Consider the following 19,066-nt stretch of genomic DNA (forward strand, 5'->3'; position numbering starts at 1 on the left):
TTTTTTAAAGTCCGAGACTCAGAGAGTCCAGGGCTAAAGTCCATAAAATGAATTAAGAACACATAAATTTTTATCATCTGCGACGTGACGAATACATTTTAATTTACTCAAGAATGCGTACCCTGATACATTAAATCTAATTCCTGTCTTATTTAATTTCACAACTTTGAAAAGGAATGTATGAATAGCTATAAAATGATGAGATGATGTTTTATGGGTTGCTTCCATTTTTTCTGAAATAAATGAATAAATATAATGTTTATAAGTTTTCATATCTTTTATGTTCTTAATAACGAATGGTATAGACCTTTCCACTTCGTCTTCCTTCGGTGCTGTTCTTTCATATGAAACATTATTGGTATCTTCAATAATGAAACCACAATCGCATAAAATTTTATATGTACCAATTGTTTCTTTTGATATTTTATCTAACAAATCAAAAACTTTATCAACACCTGTACATTTATTTAAATAATAATTTGTGTAAATATCATGGTCTTCTTTCTTAATCGTATTTGTTGCATATGTTACATTTTTCAGTGCTTTTTTGAATTTTTCAGAATCAAGAGGAGGTGAAAGTAATATACATGGATAATCTCCATCGTCAATAAATTGTAACTTATGTTTATGAATAAATTTTGTGCCTTCTTCTGAAAGTGTTTCGTCAATATCACCATCTAATAAATTTTTAGTAGATTCCAAAAAGTAATTTTTATATCTTTCCTCATGTGATTTTTGAACTGCTGATTCTGAAGCTGGGATATTCATTAAACCCTCTACTTCATTCTCAGCATTTCTCAATTCCTTAATTTTTTCATCTATTTCATTTCTTAATTGTTCCAATTTCTCAATCTCATCGTTATAATATTCATCTTGTTTAATTTTTTCTTCAAAATATTCAGGAGGTGTTTCAAGGCTCTCTGAGCCCAGGTCCTCTGGACCATAAAGAGGAATATTCTTCTGTTTTTCAACTTTTTTGGGATATAAATATCTCATTATAGCCTTTTTAGTAATTGGTCCGTTATATTTAAATTCATTCAACAATCTGGAAAACTCTTTCACATTCTGCATATATGTTGGATAAGAACCGTCTCCAAAATTTTCTAAAATATTTTCTAATTCTGAATTAGTGAACTTTAAAGATTTCAATGAATTAGTTGTTATACTCATTTATTATAAAATAAAAAATAAAAAAAATAAATTTAACTTAGTTTTAATTTTACGTAAGAAGTCAATTTTTTATATACCGATCTTCACTTCGTCAAAAATATATTCTTTTTATTAATGGTAATATAGGAATTGTAGGAATAAAAACTTTTTATAAATTATTCATAAATTTTTAAAATCGGTTTCATACAAAATAAAAATAAATTATTCAAAAATGTAAGACATGAATTTTTAAAGTTTATTTTTTACTCATGAAAATAATTATTTCTAATTTCTTTTACTCTCTCGTACATACTAGATTTAAAGAATTCAGAACATTTCCCATAATCTCCTAAATGTTTTCTTATCTTATTGGTTTTCCATTCATTATATGAAACTGAATAAACTTTATTTTTATCTTTACATCTTTCATCACTTCCAATATATTTATATTTCAATTTTGATTTATTGGTTTCATATTCATTAACGTTTAATAATTCACAGTCTTCCTTTTTAAATAAATGTTTTATGTATTCAGGATTAAGAATTCTATAATATTGCTTCCCTTTAAATCTTTGAATATAAACAGGAACACCATCCTCTAAAATTCGATAATCTATTTTATCTGGTTTTACTTGTTGGGTCATTTATGTAAGAATAAAAAATAAATTATGTTTAAAATTAATGTTAAAAATAATGATACAAAATCGTTCAATATTGTATGAATTCTTACGTTTACAAAAAAAGTCACAAAACCCATCCTATACTACTACTACTGTGCGATAATTTCATAAAAATTCTAACTCAAGGCCTTTATAAAGTATTACAGCTAAATATACAAAATCAACTTATTTTTGTGTCTTAAACACCTCTTTTCCGCAGAATTTCCGAATTTCATTTTCAAATTCTTTCAGAATTCAGGGAAAACATATGAAAAATATTTAATATCAGCAAATATTTATCATTTACCTATGGTTCACTAGAGTCTGATCATTGGATATTTTCACTCAATGATCATCTATATGTTTTAAAACAAAATCACTATGAACAAGACGCAAAAAAGTGAAAATAGTATTCCAGCAGTTCATAGTGTGAATGAATTCCCACTGGCAGACAAGCCAGACGAAGCACTTTGTTGCACGCCTGTCATCAAGAACTGGGTCTTCAAGTTTGTACTCACGGAGAATCTATTGGTCCCCACGTGGAAGTACTCCGTTATGACGTCGACAGGATTCCACAATAGCTGGACCACGGTAAAAGCTTCTGAGTGTCCGATATTAATCCAAATTTCTGGAAGAGTTTACACCAATATAATAGCAGTTAGTAAATTTGTAATAACAAATTTGTTATAAAGAATAATCTTTATTCAAATGATTTAATAATCACCATCAAACTATTGCATCATCATTGTTTAGCTCCATGCGAAATAAGAAATTTAATCATTTCTTTATTATTCTTTTGAGATGCAAAATAGAGTGGTGTTTCGTGATAATTATTTGTAGCATTGATATTTGCACCATGTGAAATAAGAAATTCAGCCATTTCTTTATTGTTGTCTTCAACTACAGCATGAAGTGGAGTATTTCCTAATGCACCTGTAGCATTGATATTTGCGCCATGTGAAATAAGAAATTCAACCATTTCTTTATTATTCATTAGAGATGCTTCATAGAGTGGTGTTCGTGGATAATCATTTCCAGCATTGATATTTGCACCATGTGAAATAAGAAATTCAGCCATTTCTTTATTGTTGTCTTTAACTACAACATGAAGTGGAGTATCTCCTATTCCATTTCCAGCATTGATATTTGCGTCACGTGAAATAAGAAATTCAACCATTTCTTTATTGTTACTTTTAGATGCACAATGGAGTGGAATCCCTTTTATTCCATTTCTTATATTGACATTTCCACCATGCGATATAAGAACCTTTATTGCTTCTACACTGTTATTTTCAGCTGCAACATGAAGTGGAGTTTCTCCCAAAATCTTGCCAGCATTGATATTTGCACCATGCACTAAAAGAACTTCTGCTATTTCTTTACTGTTCTTTCCAGCTGCATAATGAAGTGGAGTTTCAGAAAAATCATTTTTTGCATCGATATCAGCACCATGCGAAATAAGAACTTCTGCTGCTTCTTTGCAGTCCAATAAGGCAGCATAATGAAGTGGAGTATCATCTTGTCCATCTTTAGCTTTGATGTTAGCACCATGCGAAATAAGAAATTCAACTATTTCTTTACTATTAGATAATACTGCCAAATGAAGTGGAGTGCTTTTAATGGAATATTTTGCATCGATTTTAGCACCATGAGAAATAAAATATTTGCAAAGGGATAAAAGATGGAAAATAGGTGAAACAACAAAGCATGTATCAATATCATTAGTTTGATCTAAATAAACCAAAAGTGCATGAAGATTATTAAACAACCTGCAATAGTCTACATCGATTTTAATATCGTATTCATTGTTCAAAAATGAAACAAAATCAATGTTATGTGAAGCAATTGCATATCTCATGCATTCTTTTGTTGGCCGTTGACATTTTAAGCATTCGCTTAAGATCTCTTGATTTCCGCCTAAAAATGAGAGATGAAGGCATTGTTGTGTTATTTTTGAGTGAAATTTTGTGATTAAGAACTTAAAACAATCAACAGATCCATAGTAACAGCACAATTCAAGATATGAATAACCATCTTTATTAGGTGGATATAAATCGTTCTTTAGTTTTTGTTTTTTATCAAATTCACATCTTTCGATGAGTGAGATGAATAATTCTTTGTCATCATCCATAATTGCCCTGTATATTGTATTTGCTTCATGAATGTCTGATGAATAATTTTTAGTTTCGCATTCCTTGAATTTTCTTTTGTTACTTTCTTGAAGAACTATTCCATATTCTTTATAAAAGAGATAATCAAAAGCATAATAAATGTTAACAAACGTATTTGGGTGATATTCATCAAAGATTTGTTTAGCAATAGCTAAAAACGACTTCATGCACAGGTTTTTATACTTTGAAATGAATGATATATCGGATATAATATGATTTGGAGGATATTTGTTTGAATCGATGAGATGAACTTTGAGATTTTTATAAATTGCAGCTATTTCGTTTTCATCTTTTGTTTTGAGCTGATATAATGAATCGAATGCATTGCAATAATTTTTATAGGTGCTCATCAATTCATTGTAATGAGACGCCATCAAAAATTTGAAAAAAAAATTCTTTTTTCAATTCAAAATTTTTGGAATCGAATTTTACAAAATTCGATTCCAATAATTTTGAAGATCAAAAGAATCAAATTTTTCGCGCTGACTTTTTCAAAAATCGAGGGAAAATTTTCTTGGCGACTATTTTTTTTTCTAGTATACAAAATGAACAAAATTTTAAACAATTTTCCAAGTCTTTGTTCCTCATTTGGGTTTCAATATATCAACCAGTGCCACAGATAAGGAACGAAGTCAACAATCAGATTATCATTCAAATACAGTTTTGAACACAAATATCAAGAGTCCTGTAAATGAACTTAATGTAAGCTGATATATTATATTAATATTAAAACTTAATGTTTAATTTCCGAGATAAAAATACAAAACATAATATTTTAGCTGTTGCATAGGTATAATCACCCTAATTTAAGCAAGTAGTTTCTTTGGTATATGAACAAAGGTTTGCGATGGCGTTACACAGGTATAATTATCCTTATTTTCTTTACAAATGCACATACAGAATCCAGCTTGATACTTTACGCCCTTTTCTTCGTAATTGCTATTCAATTTCTTAATGGTCCTCTTATACTTTGATTTAACAAGTATATTTTTCGGAATTTGGCCTCTCAAACCAGAACCAACATGTTCTACATGATACATATTGCCTTTCTTATCTATACAATTAACATAATCACCTTTTCTGACTGTCCAAGCCTGGTTTGGATCATGATAATTTTCTGTAAGTTCGTAAACAGCTTGAGTCAAAGAAATGTCATAAACAACATTTGGCTGTATATAATCGAATATGTTAAACTCTATTTCGGCAGCAGGAGTAATAAATTGCAACCTTGAAAGTTTTGAAGGACATTTAGTCGCCGGAAGTGGTCCGGAAAGGAATATTTGAGATAGCATGTCAGATTTAATTGGATGTGACTTGAAATGATCTGTGAATACCTTATTAATTATTGGCAATTTATCCAAAAGGTTTTGCATAACATCACTATACTGATCCAGTATGGTCTCGTAGGGTTCAAATAGGGCCTCTATTTCGAAACAGTATTGTCTTCTCGCTTTTCCTAATAAAAGAGTAAAATCAATACATCTCTGCTCCAATTCGGAACACTTAACCTTAAGCTCTTCAACTTTAGATATATCTGTTTCATTTTCTATCATATGGCATGTTTCGATATATTCATCGTATAAGTTTTTATATTCGCTTTCTGTAAGATCTAGTCGCAAGTTTGCCTGCTCAATGCCTTCTTCTGCATTGTCAATTACAACTCCGATGTCGTTTTGCAGTTTTATTAAGGGGACTTTTGCGTTAGTTTCGTATTCTTTTACGATAAGTTTAAAAGCTGTACCTTGAATAATGTTTACTTGTATCCAGTCATGGACTTGTTGAATTTCGGAAGATTTATGCGTATCTGAGCTATCTATAGCGCCATTTAAACTTCTTGATCCGTTAAATTCCATTAAAATCTGAGTTAGAATATCAAGAGTCTCAGCAACGCTTTCGCAGAGTTCTTTTTTTGATTTAAGGTCCTTTATCATTGCAAAACAGTAGTCATCATAGGGTTTCTTACTCATTTCAATATAGTGTCCAAATTCTCACAAAATATTTTCACAAGAAAATACATAATTTGATACATTGATCAAATTTAATTACGAATAAAAAGTATTTTCAATTTCGGCGTGTGAATTTTTTCTTATTGAATAATTTTCATGTAACGATTGAACTATATGCTATCTAATAAACGTATTACATTCATTTGGTAAATATTCAAATAAACGGTTTTTCTTCTCTCAATATTGAATTGGAAATTACAATACCATCATAGTTATCGAAGCTAATTATGAGTCTATTTTAAAAAAATGACCTCACTAACATAACCAGAAATTGTATACGCTGAAAAATCAAGGCCATTTCACAATATTCTTCATTTGATCTAGTAAATCGTATAGATATCGCTATCATTTGCTGATGAACTTTAAACACATTGCTACAATTCTTTAATTTCGAGTATCATTTTGAGGCAACTTCTTACATATTCTCTAGATCCAATAACATCGTATATAAACTAATAATAAAAGTAAGCTTCCGAGATGAAAATGCATTATCTCTAAGCATTGTAAAGAGGATAATTCTTAAATCAATGATTTTTGAAGTTTATTCATAACAAATTACAGTAATATGTTTTTAATTAGTTAATTTAGGAGATTCGGAATAGCACATTTTTGTTGTTGGGAGTTTTTGACTCTTCCAATGCAGTGTTTATGCTGAAACTCAATGTCTTGGAGTAATCTCATCCTCGCGTTTACCAGATATGTTGATAGCTGCTTTTGAGATACTCCATATTTGTCTGCTATACGTTCCTTCATGTCTTTGCTTGGATAAGGATTCATCCAATTCTGATAAATCCAAACCTTTAAGAGGTTTTTTAATTCTGAGGGCAAGTTCTTTCCTCTTTTAAGCTTCTTATTCCTTTGCTTGCCCTGTAATGAGTTAGTATTTTCATTACTTAATTTCATGTTTGCTATATCACTGTTTTCTTCAAATGTATTCTGTAAATCATTTGTTAATTCATTTTGATCTAAATTTACAGTATAGAATCGATCTATCATAGGGCTTGACAAATGTAAATAGTGTAGATCATCTAAATCCATGGATGTGCTCTCTAATTCATGGTTGATTCCATTTCCTGCGTTGAATATCATATCATTGGACGAATACAGTCCCTGTGGAATGCTCTCTAGCAAGAACAAGTCTTCTAACATCTATTCTGTTAAAATGATTTAATAAACGTGTGATATTTCCTCTGAAAACAAATTGATAGAAACTCGAAAAATTCATAACCAATTGAAATTTTTGATAGCGGCTCATAATGATAGTTTTAAAATTCTCTTATAAAATACTTAAAAAATTTTTGTTTTTGAATTGCTATCGAATTCACAGTCATCAAATTTTTATTGAATTTTTTGAATGTGATTTGAGCAATTTTGCCTAAACTCTAGTGTTCATTATAAATCAGCTTCGTGATCATAGAAATTAGAAAATTCCATCTGAACCATCAGAAAATGCAAATAAATTCAAATATCGTTAAATGCCAATCAAAATAAACTACAAAATAATAGACAGTATGAGATATACATACTTATTTAGAGTTTGTACCACTCCATCATGTTTGCTAAAAAATAATCTCATTTAAAACTCTGAAATATGAAGGATAAATGCATAAATATAGTCCTTTATAGTTAGAGTACGTTTGGATATGAACAATTGCGGGAAATTAATCAACCCATCAAGAAAAAAATATTGAGTAATGAATATTACTAAGGAAAAGATAGTACCAGATGTTGTATCTGAATAAGCCATTGCAAGCTAGGAATATTCTTAGGATATTAATGGGCTGTATGAACATCGAATGAACTTAGGTTTTCGAATTGGTCATTTTACAACGAAAAACATATGAATTGGAAGCTCATTCTAGGGTATTATATAAGTGCTCAACAAGGCACATCTATTTCATTAATTACTGATTGTTTTGCAAAATAACGGGCAAAAATCTCATAGATGAAGAAAACTCGTACTGAACAATATCAAACACAAACACAACAAAAAACATGGGAGAGAATGGATTTAATTTCCATGGTTCCGCTTGATATTGATCCAAAAAGTTCTTCTCCACCTCCAAAATCAGCTCTGGAGCAAAATTACAATGTTAAAATCAAACCATTATCTAAATTTGGCAAAATGCTAGATTACAATATCAAAGCCAATGCTCTTGAATCTCCAGAAGCTCCACCAGAATTTAATCATAAAATTACTTCCTATAAACCAGCATTTAAAGTACCAGAAAGTGCAGAGCCAGAACCTGCCTCGTACAAACCTAACTTTAATGCTGTTAAAAAATCAATCATTGGTTCAAAAATTAGAGAAATACCAAAAGAAAACGTTAAAGAAGGAAAAACCACGCAAAACATACTTAATTCATTCTCATTAGGCTTGAGAACCTTTGATACCACCAAATTTACCCATCCTGTCGCCGAACCGTTAAATGATATCGATAAAGCAAAGATTTTCCCACCAAAATATACATATAAATTTGAAGACCAGCCATCAAGAAATGATGATATGTTCAAAACAAGCTTAAATACCAAAGCTGACTTTTATATGGAGCCAGCTCAGCCTCCTAAAGGAATAGAGTTCGGAAAACAAGTTGGACGCAAACATTTTGTTAAAGCTGACGAAGGAAGAGATTACTCAGATCTTGCTGTTCCTCAATTAGATAAATTAAAAGAAAAAGCAATCGGAAACTTAAGTATGAGTCACCAGTTATCTAGAAATTATGTTCCACCCAAAAATGAACGTGTTGCCTTCTTGGACTCCCTTTCTAAAGAACAGAAACAAATGCTTGAGAGAATTCAACCGAAAAGGTCTAGATCCAAGGTTTTACTTCCTCCTAAGGAGACATTTTCTCTCCAGGCATCCAGACCAGAAGTTCTTCCTCCAAGACCTTACTCAGAGTCAAAGTTCCCAATTGACCCTCTGAAGAGCTTGAAATACATATGGCCAAAGACTCCTTCGATAAGGATTCCGAACTCTCCAAGAGAAGTCAAAGATTTCTGGAAAGCTGGAAAAAAATAATTTTATTTTTTTATATTAAAATTTGTTTGTATTTTTGCTATTTCCTAACATTTTTATCTAGATCTTAACTCCAAAATGAATTCCAGTGAATTTCACATTGATAATTTGCTTCATTCCGAATTACCTCAGGATTAACTGCATGTTATGATATTTATTTGAATATATAAAAAGAGTTGAACTGCAAATTCCTCATGTATTATTATAAGTAAGCTACCTTAACAAAATATTCTACATCTCTTCAAAAACTTTTATTTAAACACTCAAAATAGACGCTTTCCATTAGTAATTTAACCAAATCACCAATGAACTCAGATTTTAAATTACTAATGGTGATACACTCAAAATAGACGCTTTCCATTAAAATCTAAGTTTACGAGGATAATGTTTTTATTTAATGTTTATAATAAGAATTTTCCAACGGCATATCCGATCAATGAATTCAGCAATCCTCCGGATTTTTTCTTGATTACAACAGGCTCATTTTTGACAAAATGAACCCTTCTTGTTCCTGGGATTTCTTCATATTCTCCGAAACTTGCATCACCATCTGGGTTAATCTTGACGATTCGTTTGAATGATGCTGCAATCTGATTGTATCCTCCTTCAGTAATTTCAATCCAAGATTTCTCTGTTAATTCTTCGTGCGTCTTTGTCTCTCCAACTAGGATTTTGTTTTCGTTTTTGATTGACCAGTTACCTTCTTTCCTCTCATTGGTCTTAAAGTTGAATTTGACCTCTCTAACTAAGTCGTGTCTGATTTCGTATTTGTTTCCATTCTCATTTACGTATCCAGACAAGACGTTGTTTTGAGTTTCTTCTGTAACCTCTTCAATCTTTTCATTGTACTCTTTGACTGTTTCCCAGTCTGTGTAGTGGAAATCATTCTTATTACCATTAGGGATAATCTTGAGTCTTGCACGGTCGATATACTTTTCATAGGTGATTTTACCTTCTGTAAAAGTATCAACCTTGACTCTTTCCTCTTTTTCTTCTTCCGTAGAGTATCCGAAAGTTGCATCTTTGATTTCGGAGGAACTGAATTTCTGGCGGCTGACTGCCCAACCATGGAACAGAGTCATGCTTTGAACACAAAACTCCACATCAGGGGTTTGAGTATTTACATAATAGAATGGAATGTTTGGAACTGTTTTGGCTCCAGAAATTGATTGCAAATACTTTTCAAGCATTGGCTTATATTCCTTCTCCTTAATGTCTCTATCTGGAAATTCTTTCGAACAAAATGTCCAAAATACACAGAGATGAGAGAGGATCACATCTCCAAAGGCATCATATATGAACTTGACGACGTCCTTTACACCTTTTGTGAGTCTCAGTAGTTGGGCCTGTATGACAATTCCGATTGCGTTGATTCCAATAGGGAAGCTTTTTAGATATTGGGCAAGTCTTTGAATCTGCTCTTCTGTGATATGATCACCATCATCGAAGCCTTCTGTATCAATGACAATCCTCTCCATGCCATTTACGAGCTTTGTTTGCTGTTTAGGAACAAGAGTGCATGCACAAGGCTTTTGACTGGTGTCGAATATAGTGTCCTTTAAGTACAGGTTTCCAAGTGAACTCTTTCCTGATCCTGTATCACCAATGAACATTACACAAACATTGTTTTCAACATCCATGTTTAAAAAATGAACTGTCAAAATTTTAAAAAGGAAATTGAAACTATTCAATTTTTATCACCATAATTATTATTTAATTTGAATTCTCTATAAATATTTGATTATTTTTATTTAGGATGGTTTTTATTTGAGTCTCATTTCACTTTTGAAATTTTCCAAAATGGGAAAAGCAAATCATTTCATGATAATATCCCCCAAATTTTAAATATAAATGATTTTTATATTAAAATATCACAAATGATAAAATCACAATTCGGAAAAAAATTCAAAAAAAAATGTAAATCAAAAAAAGAGAATGAAGAAATTCAATGGCCTTAATTTCAATAAATTCATCCATCCTCCGGATTTTTTTACAATGAAACACATCTCTTCAAAAACTTTTATTTAAACACTTAAAAGAGGCGCCTTATCGTAGTTATTTAACTAAATCATGAAGATAAACCATTCAAAAATTGATAGGTAGGTATTTTGATTCACAGTTTATAAAAAAACAAACAATTATTTTATTCAAACATGATTATTTCTAAACAAATATCCCCAAAACAGATTTCCTTTGACATCACCAATTGTCACTGTATCTGTTTGTCTGTGGTAACCTATGTGAGTTATTTTCTCATCAGATCTAAAAACAACTCCAATCTCTTTCATATTAAATGCTTCGTACAAAACAACTAATTTTTCTTTGACAACACACAAAACATAGTCAATATCACAGTAATTTGTTGCAGTGCAGATATAAGATATCCTGTTCTGCATTGTCTTTTGAGCAACTTTGCATCCATTCAATGTATAAACAATCAAAGTGGATCCGTCCACAGCTTTCTGTGCGTGTGAAGCGCAGACAACAATGAGACCCATTCCGCTTGTTATTCTTACGATTGTCGGAATCTGTTCAGGCGGAAGACCCAAATCAATTGATCTGATGAACGAGAAATTGGAAAGAAAGCTCACGACGAGCAATCCATCCAAACTGCAGCTGACGACAACACCGAAACCACTTTGGCAAGAGCAGCACTTGATACAATCCGCGTGAGCCATGATCGATAAATTATCCTGGAGTTCTCCCTTTTCGTTGAAATCCCATTCGACTAAAATGGAATCTCCACCTCCAGTGATAACTTTCGAGCCATGGATGCAGAGAGAAAAGATGCTCTCGACGTGTTTCGTTGATTTGCTTTTGACAATGCTGCAATTCGATTTCACGCAAATCAAATCACTCGAATTCGCCGTGGAGAAAGCAAAATAAATCTGCTCTTTGTCGCCGGTCGCTACGACATTGATTTCGTCATAGACTTCTTTCGAAATCTGTGAAATACTCTGGTTATTGTTAGTAACACGACATAAATGAACTAAACCGTTATTTGACAATGTAAACAACAGAATTTTGTCATTTGCATTTTCTCCGACCAATTTGACAGCAATGATCGGATTTTCCGACATCTTTACATGGCAAAACGGTTTCTCGGAATTTCCGAAATTTCTAGGAATTCTCTTTTTATGCGGTTGGTCGAATAATTTTCTTGGAATTGACCCTACGTGATGCAGCATCTGTTCTATCATCAGTTTGTCATCTTCGCTTGGGAATTTCTGCCAGACATCTTGATACAAATGTGGATCAAAGGTATTGTCACTTTCTGACGCTGGCAAACCGTTTTGCTTATAACCCCAAATCAAGTCAATCCAATCATTTATGTGTTCTGACACAAAATCGCTTTCCAAAGCTTTCTTGTGCAGATAAATGAATTCCTCTGGCGTTTTTGCCCATTTTGGCAAAATTACATCGCCGTTCTGACAGCCAATGTCAAAACCGTCGATGTTTTTGAGGAATTCAGGGCAGAAGAAGAATTCTGGAGTCAATTCTCTGAAATTGTTGTTAGAACTTTTCACGTTTTCGTAACTCTCCGGAATGGAATAGAAAATTCTCGTCGGATGATCGAATTTTCCATCTTGTAGTTGAATGTGAGCGGTTGTAAACGGTTCTAACCTTATTAAATAATGTAGCACGTTTACGGAGCAAGAATACATGTTGTGGTACAAGAATTTCTCGGCGGAAATGGAGTTCTCGCTCATAAACTTCAGTTTCTTAAGTCTCTCAATTCCTAACGCGCCGATAGGTTTTGAGAGGTCTCTGAAAATTGAGGGATCATTGAAATCCAAAGAATCAATGTCATATTTATCAATAATCCACGGAAAGACTGGGTAGCACTCTATATTATTTATAGATCTACCAGAAAACTCATTTAGCCACATCAGATATTCGAAAGTGGAAATTTCGTAATTTTGCCACTTCGTAGTAAATTTTTCTATTTCATTTTGAGGAGAATTCATGTGGACAATCGCTTCATTGTTCATAGGAATACTCTTCAAATAATTTAATATTTTGTTGTGGTTATTGTCTATCTGACTAAAATTGAATAGATATGATCGTCTGGCGGTTGTGTAAACTTCAAAAGCGGTTTGTCTTTGTAAAACGTATTTCGGAATTATTCTGTGTATTTCGTCATGTTTTATTTCGATTGTTCTTGAGTTTTCTGACGAAAAAGTGTATCCGTTTACGTTTACAGTAAATGTTCCATGCTTTATCTTGTCAACTTGTATCATATCGCAAGGGACTTTCCATATGTAAGACTTTTCTTCAACAATAGGAATTTTCATTGTATCTGGTGGTAAATTGTAAAAAGTGTCAGAATCTGATCTGATCATGAAAGATTTCGATTGATCTCTTCTCAAAGAAGCCTCGATATGAGGATCGAACCTAGAATTCCTCTTCAAAAGACTTGGACACATCATTTTGTCGTACATTGCAAATCTCTTGTAATGTATATGCATTGCCAATTTCTTTTGTTTGAAGAAAGGAGATCTTTCATGAGAAATCGATGCCCAAAGTGTTCTCCATTGTCTGGAACTTGTTTCAAAGATGGTTTGTAATGGTTTATTTGTGTTATCGTCAAATTCATTAATAAACCCTTCAATTTCTTTTTGAGAGGGAATGGCGGATTTTTCAATGAGTTCTTTGAATAATGCAATCAATATTTCATCAATGATATTCATCTCTGAAGGTGGTTGGTCGCAATAGTTATTGAACGCATGGTATCCGTTCATGTAGATCTTTATATCGCTCCAGTTTTGGCCGAATTTCTTCTCAACTTCGTCGTAAATCGGTTTCAAGTAAGAATTGAATGGAATTCTTACGATGAAATATCCAACAAACATCAGCATTTCGTCATTCACGTCTGCTCTTGATATTTCGTCTTTCAGAATGGGTATCAATTCTTTGTAGTCATCAATTTTTGAATCTGGAGTGAAGAATAATGATAATAAAACAAAGATTTGCTGATCTAATGTATGTGGATATTTTTCTGACAAACTTGACATGTATTTGACGGTTTTGACGGCCAGTTTACGATCAATCCATCTACCTTGACTGTCCAATCTCTTGGAAAACACCTTGGAAGGTATCGCGTCTTTGTTTTTGACGTAATCTTGCATGATTTCGACGATACCAGGCAAGTTGGTCGAAAACGGTTTTACTTCCTCGAGGGAAATTTTAAACGGACAATTTTCCATGATGGACTTTAACTGGTAATTTTGGTATTTTTGGGTATGGAACATGATTATTAATGACAGAGTACCTGCAGCAATACATAATTCCTGCGACGGAGGCTTTGACATTACGATATCTAATACTTTGTCAACTAATTCAGCAGAAACGATGTCAATGTCAATATGGCACTTGTAGGAGATGTTTGATAATGCGTCTATACAGACTTGAAGTGCTAATGGATCATTGGCAACAATTTTTGCTACAATAGGAATCGAATTCAGTCGTTTTGAAATTGCCGAGTGTAATAAGATGCCAGAAAGGAAATGGAACTGCGTGAGATCGAAATTTGCGAGGTTTTTATCATTTTGGAATAATTTCTCAAGGAAATCAATGAAAAGTTCGCAAATTCTTTGAGGACTTACGATCATTGCTGCAGCTGCAAGCTTTATAAACAGTATTTTCGTGATAATGAGCTCATCCTTATGGATCATCTCTTCTAGCGATGTTCTTTCTGTGATTCCTATCGCGATTCTACAACAATTTACGAGAAAACACTTTTCGGAGTCATCAATTACTTCTTTCTCGTTTATAGGATTTGTAGCAATCATAAACGATGCTTTCTTTACTATTTCTGGGTCCATTGGCATCTGTGAAGGTGCTGATGCGAAAATTGAGATTAATTTTGATCGTACTGCGTCTATCGGATGGGCCAATAGTCTTATCCATGTCTCTCCGAACGGAAACATGTCAATTTTGAACCAACTCTGTTTAATAGCGAATTGTCCGAGTTCTAGGAACTGCATGATCTGTTCTACCGACGGACACTTCCATATTGAGTAGTATACGTAGTCTGACTCTTCGACTGTGCATGGTTTTTGAAGTAATTTCTTCAAGATATTGAGAATTTTCGATCTGAAGAACGCCAGCTGGCCAAGAACGTCTTCTGGCTCTTTATTGGTCACTGCTCTCTCGTTCTTTATGATTATTTCTAAGTTTTCGAACGTAGGAATGAGAGTTGAAAAAATTGTCAACATATAACCGAAGGAAATGAATTCTCTGTAGTCATCCGCACTCTTTTCGACAAGATCAGACCAATCAGACACAACACAGGACTTTACTTCCAAAGGAGCAAATCTCCAAATATCTGCATTGAAAATTATGCATTTTAGAAGCATTTCTCGCAGTGGTTGGAGCTTTATATATGTTAGTTGTTCCATAAAGAACTTCCAAATCGTAACTGTCAGATGAGATTTGGAAGAATTATACAAAAAATGAGCTAAAACAGAGTACATGTGGCAATTAAGCATTTGCGCACATACTATATCGGATTTCTTGATGAGATTAGTAACAATGGTCAATAGATTTTCAAAGAATTTCCTTCTTTCGTCTAAATTTGGACATTGAAAATCTAATTGTCCGAAAAGAGAGATGATAAAGTTAATGGAATGAGAGGCTTCGAATACCTTGAGGAAATTGGAGAAGAATCTGATAGGAGTTCCTGAGTAAATTTGATTTTTCGTGGCAATATTTGAAGGATCGAAGAAAAAGTGTTTGCTTCCAAACCTTTTCATGTTCTTCATGTCATTCTGGTGCTCGGTCGCCCAGTTCGCTATTGTCTGCATGTTCATTTTCTCAGGAAGTTTCAACATACTCGAAATGTTCCAATTTCCACGAGTATAAACGGCTGCTTCTTGCGATTGCAGTGAGAAGAACTTCTCTGACATCTCGTCGACATTAAACATCATGTTCTGAGTGAAATCAGGGAAATTTGGAAATGGTTTTAATGGAATCGTTTCAGATTCGTTGTCTTCGATGAATACAGCGATGTTTTCATCCCAATGTCTGAAAAGAACACTGAGATTAAACCATTTCTGTATAGGAAGCTCGATATTAAAATTAATAATTTTTTCTTCTTCATTTACGAGTTTGTACTTAATAACAATTGTCTTATTAACAAATAAGCATGTTAAGTAACTCGTTTTGGCTTTATCTGGGAAATCGAAGAAAAATCTTCCACAATTTGGAGAATCGAGCAAGATATTGGCGGAAACCATGAAGTCATCGGATGTATTTATCGATGGTAGCTCTGGAACTTGGATTCCAGAGAATTCTGAAGAGAATAAAATCATCGAAAAATGTTGAGGCTTTTCTGCACCTTTTACGATGTTCGCGAGGTGTTCAATGCATTCGAATACCCTGTTATTGAACTTATTGGCCTTTACACTTGAAAACTGCCTGAAAAATTGTATCAAAGCAGTATGATTCAATCCTGTCGTAGCAATCAGCTCAAAAATCTTGAGAATGGTTGGTAAATCTTCTTCTTCGAACTGTTCAAATATCATTGCTGGTAAGTGGCCGGCCAAACAAGCGCATCTATTACAAACTGAGTTTCCGCAGAACCTTAGGATATCATGGAGTACACTGGAGTATTCTTTAGAGCCTCTTGTTGATATAATTAACAAAGGAATGGCTTCTGGAACTGCAATTCTGTCAAAATTACAATCTCCGCCTGAAATTACTTTAACTATTCGATTATAGATACTTGAATCAACTCCTACCCTGTTCGCAACCTTGGCTATCGATGTGAATGGGATTCCATCGAAAACAAAATTTCGAACTTGCTGAATCTTAAGTAACAAGTCAAATCCAAGGCTAAGAGCAATGGGAGAACGCTCTTCTTGCTTTAGGTTAAGTATTATCGATATAATATCTGATAAAATTTCTGTATTTAAGAACATATCAGATAATTCTGTAATATCTTGGCCTATTTCATTAACTACCGTATCAACAATCGTTAGTAATAGGTTGAATGACTTACTGTCCGATATATTTGGTATTAAAGTCCAAATAATTGTATGAATTGAATTTATTAAGTTTGTAAATGACTTAATTGACTGATTTTTCGCAACTTCATGTATCATCTGTGAGATTGCTTTCGTAGTAAAAGGGATTGATGCAGGTTCGTATAAGAAATTTACGATAATTTCACAACAGTACTTTTCTTTCACAATTTGCTTGTAAGCATTCGGTAAACAGATTATTTTCGAGACGATTGTCATAAGCTGTGGTCTATACAATCTTGAATTTTTGAGATTATCAAAATAATTTTGTTGTTGAATGGCCAAAGCTATAAATATTGATTCCCATAACTTGTCATTTGCGTTTTCCACGGAAAATACTTGAGGAATGTTGTCATATGCTAACGCAATTAAATCCGTGAATAATTCGCTCTGAAAAGTCACCAGAGACACAATATTTGAGAAGCTCTGTCTGATTAGCGGCAAAGTTTTTTTGTTTTTGCCAAGTAAATTTAATAATTGAAATAAATTCTGTTTTAAATTCAAAATAGCGCTATTTGGAGTATCAAAGCTATTAATTGATGGATTAAAGAGTAGTTTGGGGAATATAACTTCGAATTTGCTGTTTTTAATAAAATAATCTCCAATTTCAGTGGAATAATCAGTAAGTTGTGAGATGATTATGATCGCAATGGCATAAAAATTAAGTCCTTCTTCCATAATATAGCTGATAAGGATCTCCAAAATGTTAGAAACGATTTCGAAGTCAAAATTTGATAATTGGAGGCCAGTTTCTTTGGAAAAGATCAACAATGGATTGGTATTTGCATCTTCTAGTGAATATAAGTCTTTAAATTTTAAGATTTTGTCATCATCTAAAATCATCTGAATTTTTTCATCATTTTCCACAAAAGTGGTCTGTAAACTATGATCTTTGGCCGATTCCGGTCTGAAATAATCGTCTTTTATCGTTGTATTGAAAATTGTATTTAATGGCGACATTTGTCGAAGAACATTCATGTAAGGAGTGCAATCAAATACTATATGCTTTCGTAGTGATATCATTAATTGTAAAACTGCGCAATTTAATGTAATTGAAACAGGATTTTTAGAGATATGATTAATAAGTTTAATTATTGAAACACTGAGCTTTGAAATTAATTCTTTGTCAGGATTTGTTGCCTTTCCAATAATAATTGCGGTAAAATAAAATTGATTTGAGATTAAATTTTCATTATTTGGATTATTATTCTCAAAAAGAGTATCTATTAGATTGAGTGTAATAGCTAAATGTGCTTGTAAGCAATTCGACTTAGTATCTGAGTAAAATTGTTCAACATCCTTTAAAACATCGACGTATTCAACAATTCGAGATAATTGGCTCGCAAATGAAAACTTTTCGAACACACCAAAGAAAAGATCATTAATATGCTGTGGTTGTGGATATAAAACAGAAGCAAATGATAAAGCTTTGATAAAATCTCGAAAAATTTCAGGTTCTATCTTTTCTATTTGCGTAAATAGTAAGCTACTAGCTGATCTTACCGCTAAAACAGCATAAATCTTCTTTTCTTGCGGTGATATTGATTGATCTTCAAGTTTTTCTTTGATTATGTGAATATATGGAGCGTGCATTTCAAATTTTAGGCAAAGAGTATCAACAACCTTCTGCGGAATAAGCTTCTTCTGAAACGAATCTAGCTTTTGCGCTTGCGGATAACCAGGAATTAAATTTTCTATCGATTGGTTGCCCTGTAACTCAATAGGAATCTCAAATATACTCTTTGCTAAACTTAAATTTTTATCAGGAATGGGAAAGTAGTTCGAGAAATACCGAAGAACACTCATTCCGATTAATTTCAATTCAATTCATTGAAAAATAAATAAATTTTTTATTAGGTATTTATGTTGAGAGGTTAACTCTTTAATAGGTTTTGCATCAAGGATGTAGATGCGCAATTGGGTGGCTATTAATTTGGTTCTTTTATGAAAAACATGGAATTGAGAAGCTAGAAAGCTAATCCAATCTGACAAATTACATAAATTATGTTGATTTTATATATTAATTGCTTACATTAAAAAA

At 32.6% G+C, this 19,066-nt stretch overlaps 7 protein-coding genes across 7 annotated transcripts, besides 1 other annotated feature; 1 reads left to right on the plus strand and 6 right to left on the minus strand.

The window, feature by feature from the left end:
- Window positions 1-1,249: part of a mobile genetic element that runs on past the window's edge.
- On the minus strand, window positions 34-1,170 carry TVAGG3_0319500 (uncharacterized protein; the record flags this gene model as incomplete). Its single annotated transcript, XM_051230133.1, has 1 exon — window positions 34-1,170. One exon carries the CDS (start codon window positions 1,168-1,170, stop codon window positions 34-36), a length of 1,137 nt encoding a protein of 378 aa, XP_051099863.1.
- Window positions 1,250-2,550: 1,301 nt separating the features above from the next.
- On the minus strand, window positions 2,551-4,353 carry TVAGG3_0319510 (cyclin-dependent kinase inhibitor 2C-related family; the record flags this gene model as incomplete). Its single annotated transcript, XM_001325729.1, has 1 exon — window positions 2,551-4,353. The coding sequence occupies one exon, from the start codon at window positions 4,351-4,353 to the stop codon at window positions 2,551-2,553; it is 1,803 nt and encodes a 600-aa protein (XP_001325764.1).
- Window positions 4,354-4,707: 354 nt separating this feature from the next.
- On the minus strand, window positions 4,708-5,946 carry TVAGG3_0319520 (uncharacterized protein; the record flags this gene model as incomplete). Its single annotated transcript, XM_001325728.2, has 1 exon — window positions 4,786-5,946. One exon carries the CDS (start codon window positions 5,944-5,946, stop codon window positions 4,786-4,788), a length of 1,161 nt encoding a protein of 386 aa, XP_001325763.1.
- A 618-nt stretch (window positions 5,947-6,564) lies between these two features.
- On the minus strand, window positions 6,565-7,134 carry TVAGG3_0319530 (homeobox-containing family; the record flags this gene model as incomplete). Its single annotated transcript, XM_001325727.1, has 1 exon — window positions 6,565-7,134. One exon carries the CDS (start codon window positions 7,132-7,134, stop codon window positions 6,565-6,567), a length of 570 nt encoding a protein of 189 aa, XP_001325762.1.
- Window positions 7,135-7,929: 795 nt separating this feature from the next.
- Window positions 7,930-9,004, plus strand: TVAGG3_0319540 (uncharacterized protein; the record flags this gene model as incomplete). Its single annotated transcript, XM_001325726.1, has 1 exon — window positions 7,931-9,004. One exon carries the CDS (start codon window positions 7,931-7,933, stop codon window positions 9,002-9,004), a length of 1,074 nt encoding a protein of 357 aa, XP_001325761.1.
- A 124-nt stretch (window positions 9,005-9,128) lies between these two features.
- Window positions 9,129-10,649, minus strand: TVAGG3_0319550 (GTPase, IMAP family member-related family; the record flags this gene model as incomplete). Its single annotated transcript, XM_001325725.2, has 1 exon — window positions 9,403-10,641. One exon carries the CDS (start codon window positions 10,639-10,641, stop codon window positions 9,403-9,405), a length of 1,239 nt encoding a protein of 412 aa, XP_001325760.1.
- Window positions 10,650-11,148: 499 nt separating this feature from the next.
- Window positions 11,149-18,831, minus strand: TVAGG3_0319560 (beige/BEACH-related family; the record flags this gene model as incomplete). Its single annotated transcript, XM_001325724.1, has 1 exon — window positions 11,149-18,831. One exon carries the CDS (start codon window positions 18,829-18,831, stop codon window positions 11,149-11,151), a length of 7,683 nt encoding a protein of 2,560 aa, XP_001325759.1.
- Window positions 18,832-19,066: the final 235 nt, after the last annotated feature.

This window comes from Trichomonas vaginalis, chromosome V (assembly GCF_026262505.1).
Source record: "Trichomonas vaginalis G3 chromosome V, whole genome shotgun sequence".
Taxonomy (NCBI): domain Eukaryota; phylum Parabasalia; order Trichomonadida; family Trichomonadidae; genus Trichomonas; species Trichomonas vaginalis.